This window comes from Dermochelys coriacea, chromosome 20 (assembly GCF_009764565.3).
Source record: "Dermochelys coriacea isolate rDerCor1 chromosome 20, rDerCor1.pri.v4, whole genome shotgun sequence".
Classification (NCBI taxonomy): domain Eukaryota; kingdom Metazoa; phylum Chordata; order Testudines; family Dermochelyidae; genus Dermochelys; species Dermochelys coriacea.
Window position 1 is genome coordinate 19,111,909 of NC_050087.2, and position 20,258 is coordinate 19,132,166.

Sequence of the window (20,258 nt, forward strand, 5' to 3'; positions counted from 1 at the left end):
TCCTGTTTTCTAATCCCCCTAAATGAAATCCTTAAAATAAGGATCTGTAATATAGTCTCATCCATGTCTTCTGTCAACATGTCTTTTTTAATTTGATTAAGGTATTCAAATTAATTTTGCTGTGGATTATATGTGTGGGGGTTCTGTGTGTATCTAAGTGTCTAAAGAGGCTGGCTGTGGTGCTCTCTGTCTCTCCAACATAACAGAAATATAGCCAGCAATCATTGTTCTGTGTGGGACAGCAGTGGTCCAGAATTCCAATTAGAGAACAGTGCTTTAGCTGGCTTAGGCCAATAGCCTATGAGTCAGACTCCTCTGTGGAATGTGTGTTTGTTTTTCTTTCTTTTTGGAAAACTGGCCTTAGGATCTGGAGGCATCTCTGAGAGAAACTTTAAAGTTCCACTATGAACTCATGCTTTGTCTACACTAGCACTTTTGTCAGCAAAACTTTTGTTGGTCAAGGGTGTGAAAAAAACACACCCCGACTGACATCAATTTCACTGACAAAAGTGCTGGTGTGAACAGTGCTATGAAGGCAGAAGGCCGCTCGTTGGGGTTGGTTTAATTATACTGGCAGGAGAGCTCTCTCCTGCCGTCAAAAAGTGGCTACATGGGAGACCTTATAGCGGCGCAGCTGTAAATCTGTAGTGTAGAGGTAGCCTCAGTGTTTATCCTGATAAAAATCTCCCACTTTATTGTCATCCAGAATAACAAAGAGAAATAGACAAGTCAGACCCAAGAAGTCTTGGGGCTTGAGGTCAAATAAAACTGGTGCATAAATATATAATCTGTTCCCATCAGCTAAGTAACCAATAGAGATTTTTTATTTTGTGCTGTTATGCATCCTCCTCATTTTGTAAGGATATTTCATGGCTCACTAGATTTTTCCATCACTAGATGAGGACTGAGAGGTCAGATATAGAGTGATAGCTTTGTGAAAAGTGTTCACCTATAGATGATATGGTGTTTGTCTTTTATAACTTTTCTGTGAGAGTTCATTCCAGAATGTAGTGATTGCCTCATTTCACCCACATAGTTGTTACTGGGGCATTTTAATGCACTGAACTCTCAGTCCCTATCCTCAAAGGAAACCTGCACAACACCTACAGAAGAGGAGCCTGGGAACTTAAATTCTTTACTCCGCTAGACACCAGAAATCCTGGACTCAATAGACACACAGGATTTATGATTTATTACAACAATATATAATCAACTGACCCCCCCCCCCACGCCCACACTTCACTTCCCTTCCATGACTGGAAAGGTGTTAACTGGCCACTTCATCTTGAAAGGTCCCTTGAAATGTTACTTATGCTAAACAAACTGTTCCACTTTGTGTTTAGTTATGATACTCTGTATGTTTCCCAGACCAGAGAAAGAGCCCTGTAAGCTTGAAAGCTTGTCTCTCTCACCAACAGAAGTTGGTCCAATAAAGATATTACCTCTTCCACCTCCTCTCTCTGAATAGAGTCTATTCACTTCCCTCTGAAGTTGCCGGAGAAGCCCTGGGGGCAGCAGAGGCCCAGGAACTGTAGGAACATGGCACTGCACTGGGTCACATTTGGAAGTGCTGAACTATAAGGGCTAGAAAGAAACTTGCTTTATTTAACATTAAACCTTAGATTCTGCAGAAATTAATAGATTGGGGCTCCCAACTCTTCAGGGAAAATTTTTTTTTTCCTGGCAAGTGAGTGAAATTTTCAAATTGCATACGGCAGTGTAGAAGCATGAGTCAAAATATATCAGATTATATGTTAAACTATGTGAGGGGTGTTGTACTTTCTGCTGGAATTATGACTTTCCTCTCCTTGCTGCAGTGGTCTCTCAGTGCTGATACGTGTCAAGTATGAGTTGCGAAAGCATCAGCGAGCCAAAAACACTATTCCAAAGATCTTCCACGATGTCGTCCGCAGGCACCCTGACAAAGTGGCTCTGATCTATGAGGCCAGTGATGAAAAATGGACATTCCGGCAGCTGGATGAGTATTCCAATGCCGTGGCTAACTTCTTCTACCAGCAGGGGTTCCGTCTGGGTGATGTCATTGCCATCTTCATGGAGAGCCGTCCTGAGTTCGTGGGCCTCTGGCTTGGGATGGCAAAAGTTGGTATTGAGGCAGCTCTCATTAACTTCAATTTGCGTCTGGATTCTCTGGTTTACTGTGTGACAACCTCAGGGGCAAAGGCTGTGATCTTTGGAGGAGAGCTGGCTGCAGGTGAGACATTTGAGAGTTGGCACACATTAAGGACTAACTCCTGAAGTTCTTACTTAGTCCTGATTGAGGCAAGTTCTCACTGAAATTAGGAGTAGTTCTAAGTAAGGACTTAGGGCAGGGGTGGCCAAGCTGTGGCTCCGGAGCCACATGCGGCTCTTCAGAAGTTAATATGCAGCTCCTTGTATAGGCACCGACTCCGGGGCTGGAGCTACAGGCGCAAACTTTCCAATGTGCCGGGGGGGTACTCACTGCCCAACCCCTGGCTCTGCCACAGGTCCTGCCCCCACTCCACCTCTTCCTGCACCCTCCCCTGAGCCTGCCATGCCCTCGCTCCTCCCCCATCCCCCCGAAACCTCCTGCATCCGTCGAAACAGCTGATCGGGAGGGATGGGGAGGCGCTGATCGGCAGCGCTGCCAGTGGGCAGGAGGCATTGGGAGCAGGGGGTTGCGGGGAGTTGATGGGGGGATGCTGATGTATTACTGTGGCTCTTTGGCAATGTACATTGGTAAATTCTGGCTCCTTCTCAGGCTCAGGTTGGACACCACTGACATAGGGCATGTTTCCTAGAGAGGTTCCTTTCCTCCTTCATTTGGGTTTCACTGGGAACAGAATGGGAAAACTGAGTCACTGCTGATCAGTTACTAAAGGGGGAGAAGTCTGTAATATGATGGATAGGAGTAGTATTGTGGGAAGCTACAAATATTACTTCTGCTCTAATGTCAGTGTCTTCCTGTTATTGAGTTGCCCACGTCTGAGTTCATTAGTTAGGTGTGGTCTCCTTGGAGCTGTAAAGAGGATTAGAAACTCCCCACTCCAGGAGCTCTGCATCTGTGCACACAGAGAAAAGGAAGGTTATCTGTATCATAAAATCATAGACTTTAAGGTCAGAAGGGACCATTATGATCGTCTAGTCTGACCTCCTGCACAATGCAGGCCACAGAATCTCACCCACCCACTCCTGTAACAAACCCCTAACCTATGTCTGAGCCAGTGATTTGAGCATTAGCCTGCTAAACCCAGGGTTGTGAGTTCAATCCTTGAGTAGCATCCGATGAAGTGAGCTGTAGCTCACGAAAGCTTATGCTCTAATAAATTTGTTAGTCTCTAAGGTGCCACAAGTACTCCTTTTCTTTTTGTAATAACTGTGTAACTTTTGTGGTATTAATAGTACATACTCTTTACGTTGAAAATATTTATTATTTTATTTACATGACACTTCCAGATAACATGATTAGAGTGTCACTAGTATAATTTTAGGTTTCAGAGTAGCAGCCGTGTTAGTCTGTATTTGCAAAAAGAAAAGGAGTACTTGTGGCACCTTAGAGACTAACAAATTTATTTGAGCATAAGCTTTTGCTTATGCTCAAATAAATTTGTTAGGAATGCATCCGATGAAGTGAGCTGTAGCTCACGAAAGCTTATGCTCAAATAAATTTGTTAGTCTCTAAGGTTCCATAAGTACTCCTTTTCTTTTTAGTATAATTTTAACTGTCAAAAACTGCAGCCGTTGTGAATTTGCAGTGGCTGCACATGCAGCCACAGCAAAAATTCATTTTGAGAACCACTGCTCTATACAATGAGTTTAAGTGTATGTTCTTTATATTGGACACGGTGCATTATATTGCTGTTGAACTAAACTTTCTTCCACAGTTTATTAACATATCTAATTTAGGGATTCTGAATGTGTCTTTGAATCAGTGGCCTTGAAATCCTTCTAGACTGTTGAGCTGCAGCTCATGCAACAAAAATGGATAAAAAGATAATTTTGCCTAAATTTGCAGTAAGGTCTCATGTTGGATCTAGGACACCAAGGTCATGGTAATTTGATCATTACTTGGATAGGTATCTCAGTATTTCAATTAAGTCTCTGGCTTTTCTGGTCTTGACATTGCAGATTTCTTATTAGATGCAAAGAAAGAATAAGAGTCAGTATTGGCAATGTTGTTATTGTGGCCCAGAGTATTATGCTTGTTGTAACTGAGGTAGTTGTGTGTTGCAGCAATATCTGAAGTGAATGGGATGCTGGGCAAGAACATGGTGAAGTTCTGCTCTGGAGATTTTAACCCAGATTCTGTCCCTGTGGAGACTAAATATCTTGATCCTCTTCTGAGTACTGCATCGAAATCTCCTCCAGATCAGATTGAAGCCAAAGGTTTAGATGGTAAGTTTCTCACTGAGCTTATTTTCCTGTGATGCATGTATAAGTGTGAGACCTGGAACTTAAGGAGTCCTCCTTTTGGGATATGATAACGACTGAATGGGCAACTAAGCAAGCAGTGAAGGAGAGAGTAATCCTAACCCCACTTTGAAGCACCAGGTATAAAAGAGAATAGTGAGGCTAAAAGTTGGCAAAAGGCAGCATCCTAGCTAATATATTCTGGGTGAATATCTGTCACTGGAGTTCATTGGCTTCCTAGGGTTACTAGGTTTAGAAAATGGATATATCTTACTAACTGAGGGAAGGAGGGTGTTGCTACCCATGATGCTTAACTCCAATCAGTATTGCTGGTACCAGATCCAGATGAAAGAGAAAGGAATTGCTATAACTCTGTGTGTCTAAAAACCCAAGAGAAACCAGATGAGCAGCCTACTCGTATTTAGGAAAGGTGAAGAAGGGTTTTCCTGTTTATAGAGATTCCCTCAATTTTCCCCTAATATGTAGGCTGTGCGGTTTGGTTTCATTACTAATGACCTCAGCCCTCTCTCTTTTTTTATTTTACTTGTGGAGAAGAGGAGGAAAGAGAGGAAGGGAACTGGCTAGATACTAGTGTTTCATGTTTAATAGAATCAGAAATAGGCTATATAACACCTGTGAGATGTGTAACGCTGTTGGTGAGTGTGTTCCGATGAAGTGAGCTGTAGCTCACGAAAGCTTATGCTCTAATAAATTTGTTAGTCTCTAAGGTGCCACAAGTACTCCTTTTCTTCCTCCCATTTCAGTAACTGTTATGGTAGGATCAATAACTCCTGCTGCATGGAGAAACGTGATGCTTAGTAATGCAAGCTTGCTGGATTCTTTACAAAATCCCCAAAATCTTCCTCTGTGCTATTCTCTTTCTCCTCACAGCGTAGCTTGCCTTAGACACCCCTGCCCCCATTTGAAGTGACCTTTCCTCTAGATTCATCTCCCCAGTAGCATCTGAGTCTGGCAGCTGGCCTAATTCCAAGGCATTCTGGAGAAGGGAGAAGAAAAGTGCATGCCCTTAGGGCCCTGAATTCTTGATTCAAAGATTAGAATTGAGACTGCCTTTCACCCTCTGTTTTTATGGGTGAAGTTTACTGGCATCTCTCCGCTAGGGCTGTAATATGGCTTCTGTGCCAAGCATATCAGTTTACCCTCTCCTATGCCAGCAATAGATCAAAGTAGTCACTCATGATCAGCAGATCACTGATAGGAGCAAAGCTAAAACCTAGCCCTGCACAGAAAAAGGGATTAAACAGCTGAAGAGAATCTGTCATATGCCTGGCTCGTGTTTCTGTTCTCCAGATCGGCTCTTCTATATCTACACATCTGGCACGACAGGAATGCCAAAGGCTGCCATTGTGGTGCACAGCAGGTGAGGAGCTGAAGAGAAGCTGCTCTTCATTCAGTGATACTCAGTGCTGTGTTCATTTCCATTCCTTAACATCCCTTGTGTTCTTGCAGGTACTACCGCATAGCTGCCTTTGGGTACTGTGCCTACAGAATGCGCCCTGAAGATATCCTTTACAACTGCCTGCCACTCTATCACTCAGCAGGTATGCTTCCTCCTTAGGATGCAAAGGTTCACAATATTGCTGCCTATCCTAGGGCCCAGGTTGCTTCTGGTGCTGTTGAGGACCTTCAAGTACTGTTGTAAATGAATTTATCCAAAGTGTTTGAAGGCAGAGCCAGCACTGATACTCTGCCCCTCTTTGTCTTCCAGGTAACATCATGGGAGTCGGCCAGTGTCTAATCCATGGCCTCACTGTGGTGATCAGGAAGAAATTCTCAGCCAGTCGCTTTTGGGATGATTGTACAAAATACAAATGCACAGTAAGCAGTGTCTTGAATTCTGCCATGTCTCTGCAGCCTGAAGTTTATGGAAGCAAATTGATATGGGCAGTGGGATTATTTCTAGCTTCAGCAGGGAATCTCCAGCTATCAGCTCTGACTTTTCCCTGCCGTCCACCTCAAGCGTTCAACTGTAGCCCCTCTTACTTCTCCAGTTAGCATCACACCTCACCTCCACCACCACCCATGAGATATTAGACTGTAAGCCCTTCATTGCCAAATCTGTGTTGCTTCAAGGTCCTCATGACTACAGGAGACAAAGACAAGAAGTGGAATCTGAATTTCCCACCTGGTGATATAAAGCATGCTTACTAACCGCTGGACTAACATCAACCAGTCTAACATCTTTAGCCAGTCCATTCCTAAATGAGCAAAAGAGGAATATCAGGAAATATGGTGCATAGAGATGACATGGTAAATTATGCCCCTGCACTTCACAATTCCAGTGAGCTTAACTTGCCACTGGAGTTTTATCTACAGTCATGTTAAAATACAACATAGAAAAATGAATTGTAAAATTCATAACCTCCATATAGATATAAAACATGAGAGCACCAGCCCTAACACCTCTGACTTTTGCAATAATGCAATTAATAATACACACATGAAGTGACTTCAAATATTCTTTGGAGCTAGACAATCAGAGAATGGGTTGCTGGCACGTGAAGAGGAGGAGAAAGGACAAAGCCTGTTCCAGATGTCTATTTTGGATGCTGTGTGGAAGATTAAGAGAGAAGATAAATCCTGGCTTTAAACACATGACTGTCTCTCTTCTAATAGCAGGCAGATCTGCTACAGGAGGATCTTTGCTTGATAAGTAGCATGACAGGCACAATATGGGGAGGACTGGACTGATCACATGTCTTTCTTCTCCCACATTGGCATTGCTGTTACATGTCTCAGAGGCTGGTATTAAAAGTTCTATGCATATTGCCCATGGCTCCAGATGCTTGTTCTGAACTACTTTTAACTGCAGTCTGACCCCAAAAAGCAGCATTCCCATGAGCTCCTGCTCTTAAAGGGACCTTATGATTAGGAGCAGCCCGTTTTTTGGACAGGCATGAGCTTCACTGGAGTTCAGGATAACAAATGTAGGGGAGGAGCAGAGCAGGTTCCTCCAGGGGTGAGGAGAGAGGGGCATATCTGAGATCCTCTGATGCAAACTATGGCTAGGGGAAGCAGAACAGGACTTTCTGGAGTGAGGCCAGCAAGGATTGCGCAGCAGCAGCTGCAAGAAAGGGAGGTAAGTGCAGGGTCTTTGGACACCAATATTGTCAGCACACTGCACTTTATTTGAATGCTGGATATTATTTCCCCTCTGCTGATTGGTTGTTGGCCCAACCTCCATTCCCCACCCTTCTTGGCAGTCCCTCTACTGCCAGTCTTGCCACTTCCTCACCCTCTGTGCTCTTCTCCATCCTTCCTTCCCTACCACACATTATCGCCCTTTCTTCCATTTCTGTATGGCTTTGGTCATATTAACTCCTTTCCTTGCTCCACACCAGGAACCATAATAAATATTCAGGAAATGACACTAGCACTATGCCCCCATCACCCTAGTCACTTTGCTTGCAGGCAGTACCCGTCTCCTCACTCCTTGTCATCGTCTTCTGTCTGTTTAGAGTGTAAGCACTTTGGGGAACGTACTTTTATTTTATATTTGTGCGGTACCCAGCAGAAGGATACCCAATTGTAATTAAGGCTTCTGGGCATTACCACAATAAATTTAATAATGGAGGTGCTGAGATAGCTACATTATTTATGGGATTGCCTTTCTATAGCCATGTTTCAGCTGTTCCCAGGGCATCATAAAGGTCTCCTGGAGACTGATCTATATTTGTGTTTGCTTCCTCAGATTATTCAGTATATTGGGGAGATCTGCAGGTATCTTCTGAACCAACCAGTACGGGAGGCAGAAGCACAACATCACGTACGACTAGCAGTGGGAAATGGATTGAGACCTACCATATGGGAAGACTTTACAAGGCGGTTCAGAATTAAACAGATTGGGGAGTTCTATGGAGCCACAGAGTGTAATTGCAGCATTGCTAACTTGGATGGAAAGGTACGCAGTGGATGACTACAGTGCAAGGAGAGAAATATATACTAAGAGGGATACAGTACAGAGGGAGATATACTTTCTACCTGTTTTTTTGGCTGTTCTGCATAGTGTCTTTTGGGACGTATCACTGGGCTGCAGGGAGCTAAATCTGTGATTGTTTTTGTGTGCACCACTTTTACAGGATAAATTCTCATCTTGGTGGTGGGGGATGATTTCCTTTTTTAATAGGGAATGATTAGAAAATTCCCACCCACACCTTTTTTAGGAGAAGATAGACAGACAGATATAACAAGGAACATGCAACTCAGAGGCTAAATGATTCATTTTAGCCCTTCACTTCCTCATGTGTCTCAGTCCATCTCTTGAAAGGTTGGAGCCTGTGGTTTCAACAGCCGGATTTTGCCCAATGTTTATCCCATTCGCTTGGTGAAGGTAAATGAAGACACCATGGAGCTGATCCGTGACTCCAGTGGGCTCTGCATCCCCTGCTGCCCAGGTAAATGTTACTGTGTACACCAAGTGCTCAAAATTTTAACTATTCTACAAGAATAACAAATGGGCACTAGCTGATTCAAGGAACGAATGGTGGGATATGAAGCCTTTCACCTCCAGGTCTCTGTTTCAAAAGTAGCCCAGCTCAACGAAATACATCATACAGCAATATAGTAACCTGCATTAAGTCTGTGTTCCAAAAACTGCCAGCACAATGGCCAGTCTTGTTAGCAGGTTGTGATCTCATGGGGTCTTGTCCTGTTTTTTCTAGGGGAGCCAGGCCTCCTTGTGGGTAGAATAAACCAGCAGGACCCCTTGCGCAGGTTTGATGGCTATGTCAATGAGAGTGCCACCAATAAGAAGATAGCATGCAATGTGTTCCAAAAAGGGGACCGGGCATACCTTTCAGGTACTGTCAGAACAAGTGCTGGCTTCACCAGTGTTAGACACAAATATGTTTTAGACACAAATATGTTTCAGTCACTTGGCAGGGGAAATGGCTCTTAGAGCTCCCAGGGTTTAATCAGCTCTTTGTAGAGGCTGACAAGAAATCTTACCTTAGGGTTTTGTTCTGCTGCCATCTGTGTCGTATTCTAGATTCCATATAGAATGTATGAACTACAAATAGAAAACCCATAGGGATGGTTTCTCTCTACCCCACCCTTTACTGCTTTAGCTTTTCTCTCTCATTTCTTTCCCTCATCCTGGTCTGGCTGCAGATCCTGTAGGCACTTGGGAAATGGCCACTGATTTAGCTCCACACCCTTGGGAGGGTAGGTAGGAATAGTATTCTCTTCAACTGTATGTGCTGAACCTAGATGGCATATTCAAGGGCTGAAAGGCAGGGCCTAGCGCTCCTTAATCAAGTACTGAGATTGATTGTGGCTTCTCTCCCCCACAGGAGACGTGTTAGTGATGGATGAACTTGGTTACATGTACTTCAAAGACCGTAGTGGGGACACATTTCGGTGGCGAGGGGAAAATGTCTCCACCACAGAAGTAGAGGGAACCCTGAGTCACATCCTCAATCAAACAGATGTTGCAGTGTATGGAGTGGAGGTACCAGGTAACTGGAGACCCAGAACTCCCAAGCTTTTGGGGTGGGGGGGAAGTCAGGCAGATATACAAATTTGTATCTCGTTCCCCAGGACAATTTGAAATTGACCATCTCTGCTGGAGCAGGGTGCCCCAAAATGGGGGAAGATAGGCGGGCAACAGAGGGGTCTGATTTGGCCAGCACTCATCGTGAGCAGTGAAATGAAGGCCCCAGGGATAATTCACTAATGAGTACTTGTAACTTATGCTGCTGTGGTGAGATCCATACACATGGGGAAAGGTGTGATCATTAGTGGTTGAATCCAACTAAGAAGCAATCTGTCTGGGTGCCCAGGGAGCTCTGATCTCCAGATAATCCAACTCAGTGTTGGAGTGTTCAGTGCATGCTCTCCACCTTGGTTTATAATGATTTGTTCTTAAAAAGAAAGGCTTTTTTAAGGAGGAGAAATAGGAAGAAGGAGACTCATGTGTTTGATGTCTTAGCCTGTTTATAGTTTGTGCTCAGCAGAAACTCTTGGTGAAAGTAATCTTCAGGATTCCATTGAGGCTCCTGTTTGATTCCACACAGGAACATGCATCTTAGTATAATCCCCGGGGGGGGATGGGGTTGGAGGGATGCTTGTCATTGGGCTCACTTTGGGAGCTGCCACTCCAATGCTGAGAGACTTGTCTGCTGTCCCTCCCCATAGCTCTCAATCATGAAGCCTGGGTCTCTGGTGTGGAGAACTGATACAGAACAGAATGAGCATTTATAAAACATAAATGGCTCTTAAATTCTCTGGGCACAAATAAAAGATCTGGAGAAAGCTACACTGAGCAGGAGGAAAAGGCCCTTTATGAAAAGCGAAACTGTTTCAAGCAAAAAGAAAAGGAGCACTTGTGGCACCTTAGAGACTAACAAATTTATTTGAGCATAAGCTTTCATGAGCTACAGCTAGCTTATGCTCAAATAAATTTGTTAGTCTCTAAGGTGCCACAAGTACTCCTTTTCTTTTTGCGAATACAGACTAACACGGCTGCTACTCTGAAACCTGTTTCAAGCAAGTGTCTGGTTGGAAAAGTTCCCATTAAATGGCGGTTCAGTCTCCTTGGTTTTATCGCAAACTGAGTCTGGGTGGAGGAGGAATCTTAATAAGATCGAGTTGGATTAGCTTTAGATAAGGACATTGTGACCTTACTTTTGACTGAGGAGAGCTGGAAGTGGATTCCTTCCAAGTCCATCAGAATTGCAAGGAGTTCCCTACCACAATGGTTAAAGCATGGTGCTTCTGACATGCTGCCCTCACTTGCAACTGAGGGAGCAAAGGGTAAGGTTTGGGCGGGTATCTGTTTTTACACCTGTACTCAGTGTCTAAAGCCCAATCCAGCACCATTTTCTCTGTCCTATATACTGAGTTCTATTGTTTTATTTCAAAAAGAAAAGGAGTACTTGTGGCACCTTAGAGACTAACAAATTTATTAGAGCATAAGCTTTCGTGAGCTACAGCTCACTTCATCCGATGAAGTGAGCTGTAGCTCACGAAAGCTTATGCTCTAATAAATTTGTTAGTCTCTAAGGTGCCACAAGTACTCCTTTTCTTTTTGCGAATACAGACTAACACGGCTGCTACTCTGAAACCTGTTTTATTTCAGGGGTGGAAGGGAAAGCTGGAATGGCAGCAATAGCAGATCCAAAAGCTAAACTGAGTCCTAATGCTTTGTATCAGGAACTACAGAAGGTGCTGCCTCCCTATGCACGGCCCATCTTTCTTCGTCTCCTGCCCCAAGTTGACACCACAGGTACTGATGGGTCGCTTGCAAGTTCTTTTCTTGTTAGCAATGCATGTGTCGGTAACCTTCAGACCCCAGAGCTAACTCAAAGTTGGAAAGTGTCAAAGTTGCCTCTCTTTTCATTGTGCTGTGTAGCAATAAGAAACCTGCACTTAGCTGGTTTTATTTGGAGTTAATTGGCTGCTGCCATGTGTCTGTCTTCCTTTCTTTCATGGATTTCTTGTGATTCTGCTGGATTTTGCACATAAACCCTATGAGTGAAATAATGTCTGTAGTTGAGTTTTATACAAGAGAATAGCTGGACCAAGGCCATTAACTGAAGAGACCTTTGGAGAGGAAAGGATTTTTGTGCTTTCTAATACTTGTTCTGAGTTCAGTGCTGTGGTATAGGCCAGCTCTCTATATATGGGTCAATGGGAGCCTTTTGCCAACAGTAGCGTGCTTGGGAATATAAATATAACTACCTATTAAACAATTGAAAGGGTCCTCGTAATCTGCTGAAGGAATTTAAACACATACTGGGGCTCTCGCAACCCTCTCGCTCAGTGATACTCAGACTGCGGTTTGTAAGCTGCAAGTGGCTCTTTAATGTGTTTCCTGCAGCTCTTTGCAGCACCTGATATTAAAACACTGTGTGATTTAATTATTAGCCACTCAGAATGCTTTTACTATGTTATTAACCAATTAAGTTATCAGCTTAAGTTATTAACTTATTTGCTGTGAGAATAACATATACATACATACCTGGGATGGCCAAACTTACTGACACTCTGAGCCACATGCGATAAATCTTCAGAAGTTTGAGAGCCGGGCTTCAGCCCCATAGAGCGTGCCTGCCAAGGCTCGGGGCTTCAGCCCTGCGCCTGCTGAAACCCCCGAGCCCCGGCAGTCACCTTCTGTGGGGCAGAAGCCCCGAGACTCCCCCCGGCCCTAGTCTGGTAAGTGGAGAATGGAGTGAGGGCATGGAGAGCTCTGTGAGTTGCACTTTAACTGCAAAAGAACCGCATGAGGCTCCCAAGTAATGGTTTGACTACCTCCATATATACACTAAATATTTCCACTGTCATACTTTTTGAATATGACTAGTACTATAGTAAATGAAACAATGAATTCACATGACTCTGGCTCTTTTGGGTAATGTTGATTGCTAATTTGGCTCCAGAACCACTGAGGTGTGAAGTATTATTGTCCTAGTTACTCCATCTTGCACAGACTATTTACTGCCTGATCATTTGCCCTCATTCATGCTGGAGATTTTGCAAACATTCACGCTTTCTCATACTCTGACTAACTGCCTGGTCAGATGATTAAGCAGTTTTAGAGGTGGCTGTTGTCTCTTTTTCAGGAGAATTCTTTTTTAGTCTTTTGCAGAAGTGGAAGCAAGAAATTACATAGCTCACACGTAGTAAATAACAACCAACTCTAGATGGCAGAAACAACAGACCAGTATGACACAAGATTGAGATTGTGAAATAGTTACAAACCTGAATAAGAGCCTTTATTAATTATTAGACGGAAGCTACATGGACTTTCACACTGAAAATTAAATGGCAGAAATTTCACCACTGTGCAGTAACTACCAGCTGCATCAAAAGGCTGATCTTCCTGGTGTATCTCAGGCTTATTCTAAGGGATGTGCTGTCAGTCATTGCAGCCAGGAAGATGTTGGTTAGATTTTCAACGTGACAGCTAAAGACTGACCTTGTAATTAAAGCATCAGGGTTCCCACTTCCACTCTTTCCACATACCATAATCTCTAAAGCAGCAAATAGGTTTAACTGAGCCACTGAATGCCTCAAAACATTGCCACTTGGATTCCGTGCTACAGACAGCACTTACAGGAATCCAAATATTACATTTTTACAACACCTGCAATATATTGCACATTGCATCTTGAGGTCTTTTTACAAACATGAACAATGTCTCACAATGTCCCTGTAAGGTTTGGGCTATAGCAGTGGTCTCCAAACTTTTTTGTTTGAACGCCCCTCCCCTTACTTAGTTCCTCCCCCCGCCACAGTTGGGAGCCAGGGGCTGGGCCTCGGCCAGGAGCAGGGCCAGCGTTGAAGCTGGGGCCAGGGGCAGCGAGTTGTATGGGCCTATGATGCCCCGGCTCCAGCAATATTTGGGGCCCAGGTCCACCAACGTTTGGGGCCAGGTCTCTCCCCCGCCCTGCCTGCAACCCCCCCTCTCCTGCACCTCTCCCAAGTGTCCCCTGGCCCCCACAAACCTCCCCCGGTCCCCAGAGCGTCGGCCTCTCCTCTGCAGCCCCACGCTGACGCCGCCCTGCTGGCTCCCGGCATCAACTGCTGCTGCAGGGTCCTAGTGCCCTGCACCCACTAATGGCAGGGCAGGGTGCCCTGACCCTGCCCTTCTGCCTAGGACCCTTCCCTTTTCCAGCGGGACCCTCCACCAGCACAGGGGGCCTCCCTGCCTTCAGTCACCGCTCCTGCCTCACGCTGGGCAAGGGGCAGCCCCATCCCTCACCCCCACTGAGGCTACAATGAGGGGCAGCAGCAGGGAAGGAGGGGCACATGTGATGGCAGCCCTCCCAGCACCCACCACAGGGGAGGCGAGGGGGCTTCCTGGACCTGAGAGGGGCCCATGGAGCACATACAATGACAGTGGTACAAGGTGAGTGTGCTGCCAGGGGGGAGAGGGGAGCCCCTCCCCCAGAGCTCACAGCTGCTGATGGGGAGAAGGCTGGGGGAGTCCTCCTCTCTGGCCCCAGCCCCGGGACAGCCTGCCTGCACCCCAAGCTCATCCCAAACCCTGCCCCCACCCCACAGCCCCAGCCAGAGCCCTCACTCCCCCCACACCCCAACCCTCTGCCCCAGCCCTGACCCCCTCCCCCACCCAAACTCCCTCCCAGGGCCTGTACCCCACTCCCCTGCCCCAGCCCAGGGCCTGTACCCCAAACCACCTCCCCCCACCCAAACTCTCCTCCCCCCCACCACCCAAGCCTTAGGCAGGTGGGGGGCGGAGTTTGGGGAGGGCGGGTTCTGGGCACCACCAAAATTTCTACAAACCTGCCACCCCTGGCTGGGGCCTCTGCTGGGGGCCTGCAGCTGGGAGCTGGGACTGGATGTGCAGCTGGGGCTGGGGCAGAGCAGAGCTGGGTGGCACTCCCTTCCCATCCACCATGGGGGCTGGCCCAGGCTCCACTATGCTACCCCCCAACTCCTGAATATTCCTCCATGCCCCCCTCAGGGGTGGGGTGCATGCCCCACAGTCTGGTGACCACTAGCTTAGGTCAAGAACACAATGCACAATTGAAATTGCACAGATCCTGTACTGTCAGAGATTGGTGGAGAAAGGAGAAACAAAAGCTATGGGGTTTGTAGCACGTATACCATGAATGGATTGTGATTTGTCTTTTGTACTGATCCCAAGGCATCTAGGGCCTGATTCATCCTGTCTTATACCAGCTAGTGGAGTTACTTCTGGTGTATGGTGGTGAGAAGTACCTGGCTTCTAGGTTTAACACTAATAACAAGTGTTGTGTTGTTTCACATTTATCTTCCTAACTCTATTTCCATTGGTTTCCAGCTCTGAAAATTTTTACTTTAGTGTTTTCTTTCTCTTTTTCAAGGCACGTTCAAAATCCAGAAAACTCGTTTACAGAGAGAAGGATTTGACCCTCATCAAACATCAGACCGGTTATATTTTCTTGATCTAAAGTTGGGAAAATATGTTCCATTGAATGAGTGCCTCTTTGAGAGGATCCGTGCCAGAAAGGTCACTCTGTGAGCTGGTCTGGGATGTGTGTCTTGCAGGAAATGCTACTGACTAGTTTAAGAAGGGACCCTGCCTGTGAAAGCGAGGGATTCCTGCTAGATAAGTAGTGCAAGGTCCTCGTGCAGTGCACTGGCAACCGTGACAAATTCATTGGGGTGTAGGATGATGTCCTCACATGTCTTAAGCACATTAATTTGTGAGCTATTCCTATCCTGGGCATAGACATGCAATGTTCGTTGTCTAGAGATACTTTTTTTCTCTTTGTAACCACTACAAACTGAGGGACTCTGTGCAACATGCGAGATGTTTATGGTCTGAATTATTTATTGTAACATCCTGAGGATGTAACTGAACAGAAATTATATGCCCTGAGCAGGTTTCCTTCTGCTTTATCTCTCAACTTTATGTTGCTATCTATAGACCTTTAGTTAGTAGCATTATTTGCTTCAGGTAGAGCCTTTGATTGTCCCACCTCACATTTCTCTTTTTTAACTACACATCTAAGATTCGCTGTAGTGGGAAGTCTCGCTCTGAAGTGTCTATCATTCATTTACCTAAGGTATTCTGTTCGTATAGTGGGGCCTAGCACAATGGGGTCCTGGTTCATGACTGGGGCTCTAGGCATTATGATAATAAATAGGACTGGGAATTAATCAGATTGTTGACCCCTGGAGTGGTCTCTGTGAATCTTCACAAACTGTGGTCTGCAGAATAAATAGGTTGTTAATTTACTGAAGAAAGTAGATTGGGTGTAAATGGCTAAAAAGCATAATTAGGGGCACAGGGCCACTGCCTAGGGACATTATGCCAGTGAACAAACAATGTATTTAAACTTGTTACTGGGCTAGGTAACAATGAGGTAAATGGCAGGTCTTGACAGAGGATTCACATGGTAATGTTATACCTTTTAATGCTAATGTGAGGTCTTAGAAAAAGTTAATTGTAATGTTGCTGTGTATTTTCTTTAATTTTATTTTTATATTTACTGGTAGTTTTCATCTTTAAATTGTGCTGCCCTCTGCTGGAAATAAGTGGCAATTTTTGAACACCAATAAAGGCCACATATGACAAGACAAATGGGAACATAATAATTTTAATGTCTACTCCAACCTCAATTAGAATTTTATTTTCTGTTTAATGTGGGCAAGTCCATTAACAGACATTTCTGATGTACTTGTTTTCCTGGTGCTTTTGCCACAATTAGAACTAAATATAACTCTTAAAATTGGAGAATTAAAGGGATTGACCTTCACAGGTGCAGTGCATGTGTGCTGTGCTTCCACCTATCCTAATAATGGATTATTTTCTCATTTTAATCATAGAATCATAGAATATCAGGGTTGGAAGGGACCTCAGGAGGTCATCTGGTCCAACCAGATCCTGGTCCTCAAAGCAAGACCAATCCCCAACTAAATCATCCCAGCCAGGGCTTTGTCAAGCCTGACCTTAAAAACTTCTAAGGAAGGAGATTCCACCACCTCCCTAGGTAACGCATTCCAGTGTTTCACCACCCTCCTAGTGAAAAAGTTTTTCCTAATATGCAACCTAAACCTCCCCCACTGCAACTTGAGACCATTACTCCTTGTTCTGTCATCTGCTACCACTGAGAACAGTCTAGATCCATCCTCTTTGGAGCCCCCTTTCAGGTAGTAGAAAGTAGCTATCAAATCCCCCCTCATTCTTCTCTTCCACAGACTAAACAATCCCAGTTCCCTCAGCCTCTCCTCATAAGTCATGTGTTCCAGTCCCCTAATCATTTTTGTTGCCCTCCGCTGGACGTTTTCCCATTTTTCCACATCCTTCTTGTAGTGTGGGGCCCAAAACTGGACACAGTACTCCAGATGTGGCCTCACCAATGTCGAACAGAGGGGAACAATCATGTCCCTCGATCTGCTGGCAATGCCCCTACTTATACAGCCCAAAATGCCATTGGCCTTCTTGGCAACAACAGCACACTGTTGACTCATATCCAGCTTCTCTTCCACTGTAACCCCTAGGTCCTTTTCTGCAGAACTGCTTCCTAGCCATTCGATCCCTAATCTGTAGCAGTGCATGGGATTCTTCCGTCCTAAGTGCAGGACTCTGCACTTGTCCTTGTTGAACCTCATCAGATTTCTTTTGGCCCAATCCCCTAATTTGTCTAGGGCCCTCTGTATCCTATCCCTACCCTCCAGTGTATCTACCTCTCCTCCCAATTTAGTGTCATCTGCAAACTTGCTGAGGGTGCAATCCACACCATCCTCCAGATCATTAATGAAGATATTGAACAAAACTGGCCCGAGGACCGACCCTTGGGGCACTCCACTTGATACCGGCTGCCAACGAGACAGGAGCCATTGATCACTACCCGTTGAGCCCGACAATCTAGCCAACTTTCTATCCACCTTATTGTCCATTCATCCAGCCCATACTACTTTAACTTGCTGGCAAGAATACTGTGGGAGACCATGTCAAAAGCTTTGCTAAAGTCAAGGAACAACGTGTCCACTGCTTACCCCCCATCCACAGAGCCAGTTATCTCATCATAGAAGGCAATTAGATAGTCAGGCATGACTTGCCCTTGGTGAATCCATGCTGACTGTTCCTGATCACTTTCCTCTCCTCTAAGTGCTTCAGAATTGATTCCTTGAGGACCTGCTCCATGATTTTTCCAGGGGCTGAGGTGAGGTTGACTGGCCTGTAGTTCCCAGGATCCTCCTTCTTCCCTTTTTTAAAGATGGGCACTACATTAGCCTTTTTCCAGTTGTCTGGGACTTCCCCCGACCGCCATGAGTTTTCAAAGATAATGGTCAATGGCTGTGCAATCACATCCGCCAACTCCTTTAGCACTCTCGGATGCAGCACATCCAGCCCCATGAACTTGTGCTCGTCCAGCTTTTCTAAATAGTCCCAACCCACTTCTTTCTCCACAGAGGGCTGGTCACCTCCTCCCCATGCTGTGCTGCCCAGTGCAGCAGTCTGGGAGCTGACCTTGTTCTTGAAGACAGAGGCAAAAAAAGCATTGAGTACATTAGCTTTTTCCACATCCTCTGTCACTAGGTTGCCTCTCTCATTCAGTAAGGGGCCTGCACTTTCCTTGACTTTCTTCTTGTTGCTAACATACCTGAAGAAACCCTTCTTGTTACTTTTAAGATCTCTTGCTAGCTGCAACTCCAGCTGTGATTTGGCCTTCCTGATTTCACTCCTGCATGTCCATATAATATTTTTATACTCTTCCCTGGTCATTTGTCCAATCTTCCACTTCTTGTAAGCTTCTCTTTTGTGTTTAAGATCAGCAAGGATTTCACTGTTAAGCCAAGCTGGTCGCCTGCCATATTTACTATTCTTTCTATACATTGGGATGGTTTGTCCCTGTAACCTCAATAAGGATTCTTTAAAATACAGCCAGCTCTCCTGGACTCCTTTCCCCCTCATGTTATTCTCCCAGGGGATCCTGCCCATCAGTTCCCTGAGGGAGTCAAAGTCTGCTTTTCTGAAGTCCAGGGTCCGTATTCTGCTGCTCTCCTTTCTTCCCTGTGTCAGGATCCTGAACTCGACTATCTCATGGTCATTGCCTCCCAGGTTCCCATCCACTTTTGCTTCCCCTACTAATTCTTCCCAGTTTGTGAGCAGCAGGTCAAGAAGAGCTCTGCCCCTAGTTGGTTCCTCCAGCACTTGCACCAGGAAATTGTCCAAAAACTTCCTGGATTGTCTGTGCACCACTGTATTGCTCTCCCAGCAGATATCAGGGTGATTGAAGTTTCCCATGAGAACCAGGGCCTGCAATCTAGTAACTTCCATGAGTTGCCAGAAGAAAGCCTCATCCCCTGGTCCGGTGGTCTATAGCAGACTCCCACCATGACATCACCCTTGTTGCTCACACTTCTAAACTTAATCCAGACACTCCCAGGTTTTTCTGCAGTTTCATAATGGAACTCTGAGCAGTCATACTGCTCCCTTACATACAATGCAACTCCCCCACCTTTTCTGCCCTGCCTGTCCTTCCTGAACAGTTTATATCCATCCATGACAGTACTGCAGTCATGTGAGTTATCCCACCAAGTCTCTGTTATTCTCTGTTATTGTCTCTGTTATTGGCGGCTGTGATTGCAGAGCCCTTGGCCATTATCTTTGAAAACTCGTGGCGAACGGGGGAAGTCCCGGATGACTGGAAAAAGGCTAATGTAGTGCCCATCTTTAAAAAAGGGAAGAAGGAGGATCCTGGGAACTACAGGCCAGTCAGCCTCACCTCAGTCCCTGGAAAAATCATGGAGCAGGTCCTCAAAGAATCAATCCTGAAGCACTTAGAGGAGAGGAAAGTGATCAGGAACAGTCAGCATGGATTCACCAAGGGAAGGTCATGCCTGACTAATCTAATCGCCTTTTATGATGAGATTACTGGTTCTGTGGATGAAGGGAAAGCAGTGGATGTATTGTTTCTTGACTTTAGCAAAGCTTTTGACACGGTCTCCCACAGCATTCTTGTCAGCAAGTTAAGGAAGTATGGGCTGGATGAATGCACTATAAGGTGGGTAGAAAGCTGGCTAGATTGTCGGGCTCAACGGGTAGTGATCAATGGCTCCATGTCTAGTTGGCAGCCGGTGTCAAGTGGAGTGCCCCAGGGGTCGGTCCTGGGGCCCGTTTTGTTCAATATCTTCATAAATGATCTGGAGGATGGTGTGGATTGCACTCTCAGCAAATTTGCGGATGATACTAAACTGGGAGGAGTGGTAGATACGCTGGAGGGGAGGGATAGGATACAGAAGGACCTAGACAAATTGGAAGATTGGGCCAAAAGAAATCTAATGAGGTTCAATAAGGATAAGTGCAGGGTCCTGCACTTAGGATGGAAGAATCCAATGCACCGCTACAGACTAGGGACCGAATGGCTCGGCAGCAGTTCTGCGGAAAAGGA

The 20,258-nt window shown here is 45.4% G+C and overlaps 1 protein-coding gene across 3 annotated transcripts in view; it reads left to right on the forward strand.

Moving 5' to 3' along the window:
• The window catches only part of SLC27A1 (solute carrier family 27 member 1), a 29,162-nt gene extending 12,546 nt beyond the window's left edge, over positions 1 to 16,616 (forward strand). For 2 of the 3 annotated variants that reach the window (XM_038379323.2, XM_038379322.2), the window contains exons 3-12: positions 1,818 to 2,212; positions 4,213 to 4,374; positions 5,701 to 5,770; positions 5,860 to 5,951; positions 6,119 to 6,228; positions 8,102 to 8,311; positions 8,678 to 8,804; positions 9,072 to 9,209; positions 9,702 to 9,866; positions 11,489 to 11,887. In XM_038379323.2, coding sequence (XP_038235251.1) covers positions 1,818 to 2,212; positions 4,213 to 4,374; positions 5,701 to 5,770; positions 5,860 to 5,951; positions 6,119 to 6,228; positions 8,102 to 8,311; positions 8,678 to 8,804; positions 9,072 to 9,209; positions 9,702 to 9,866; positions 11,489 to 11,802 — 1,783 coding nt within the window. In that variant the 3' untranslated portion in view covers positions 11,803 to 11,887. Of the gene's footprint in view, positions 1 to 1,817; positions 2,213 to 4,212; positions 4,375 to 5,700; positions 5,771 to 5,859; positions 5,952 to 6,118; positions 6,229 to 8,101; positions 8,312 to 8,677; positions 8,805 to 9,071; positions 9,210 to 9,701; positions 9,867 to 11,488; positions 11,888 to 15,218 lie in introns of those variants that run through there. The other variant, XM_038379326.2, reaches the window with a different exon arrangement.
• Positions 16,617 to 20,258: the final 3,642 nt, after the last annotated feature.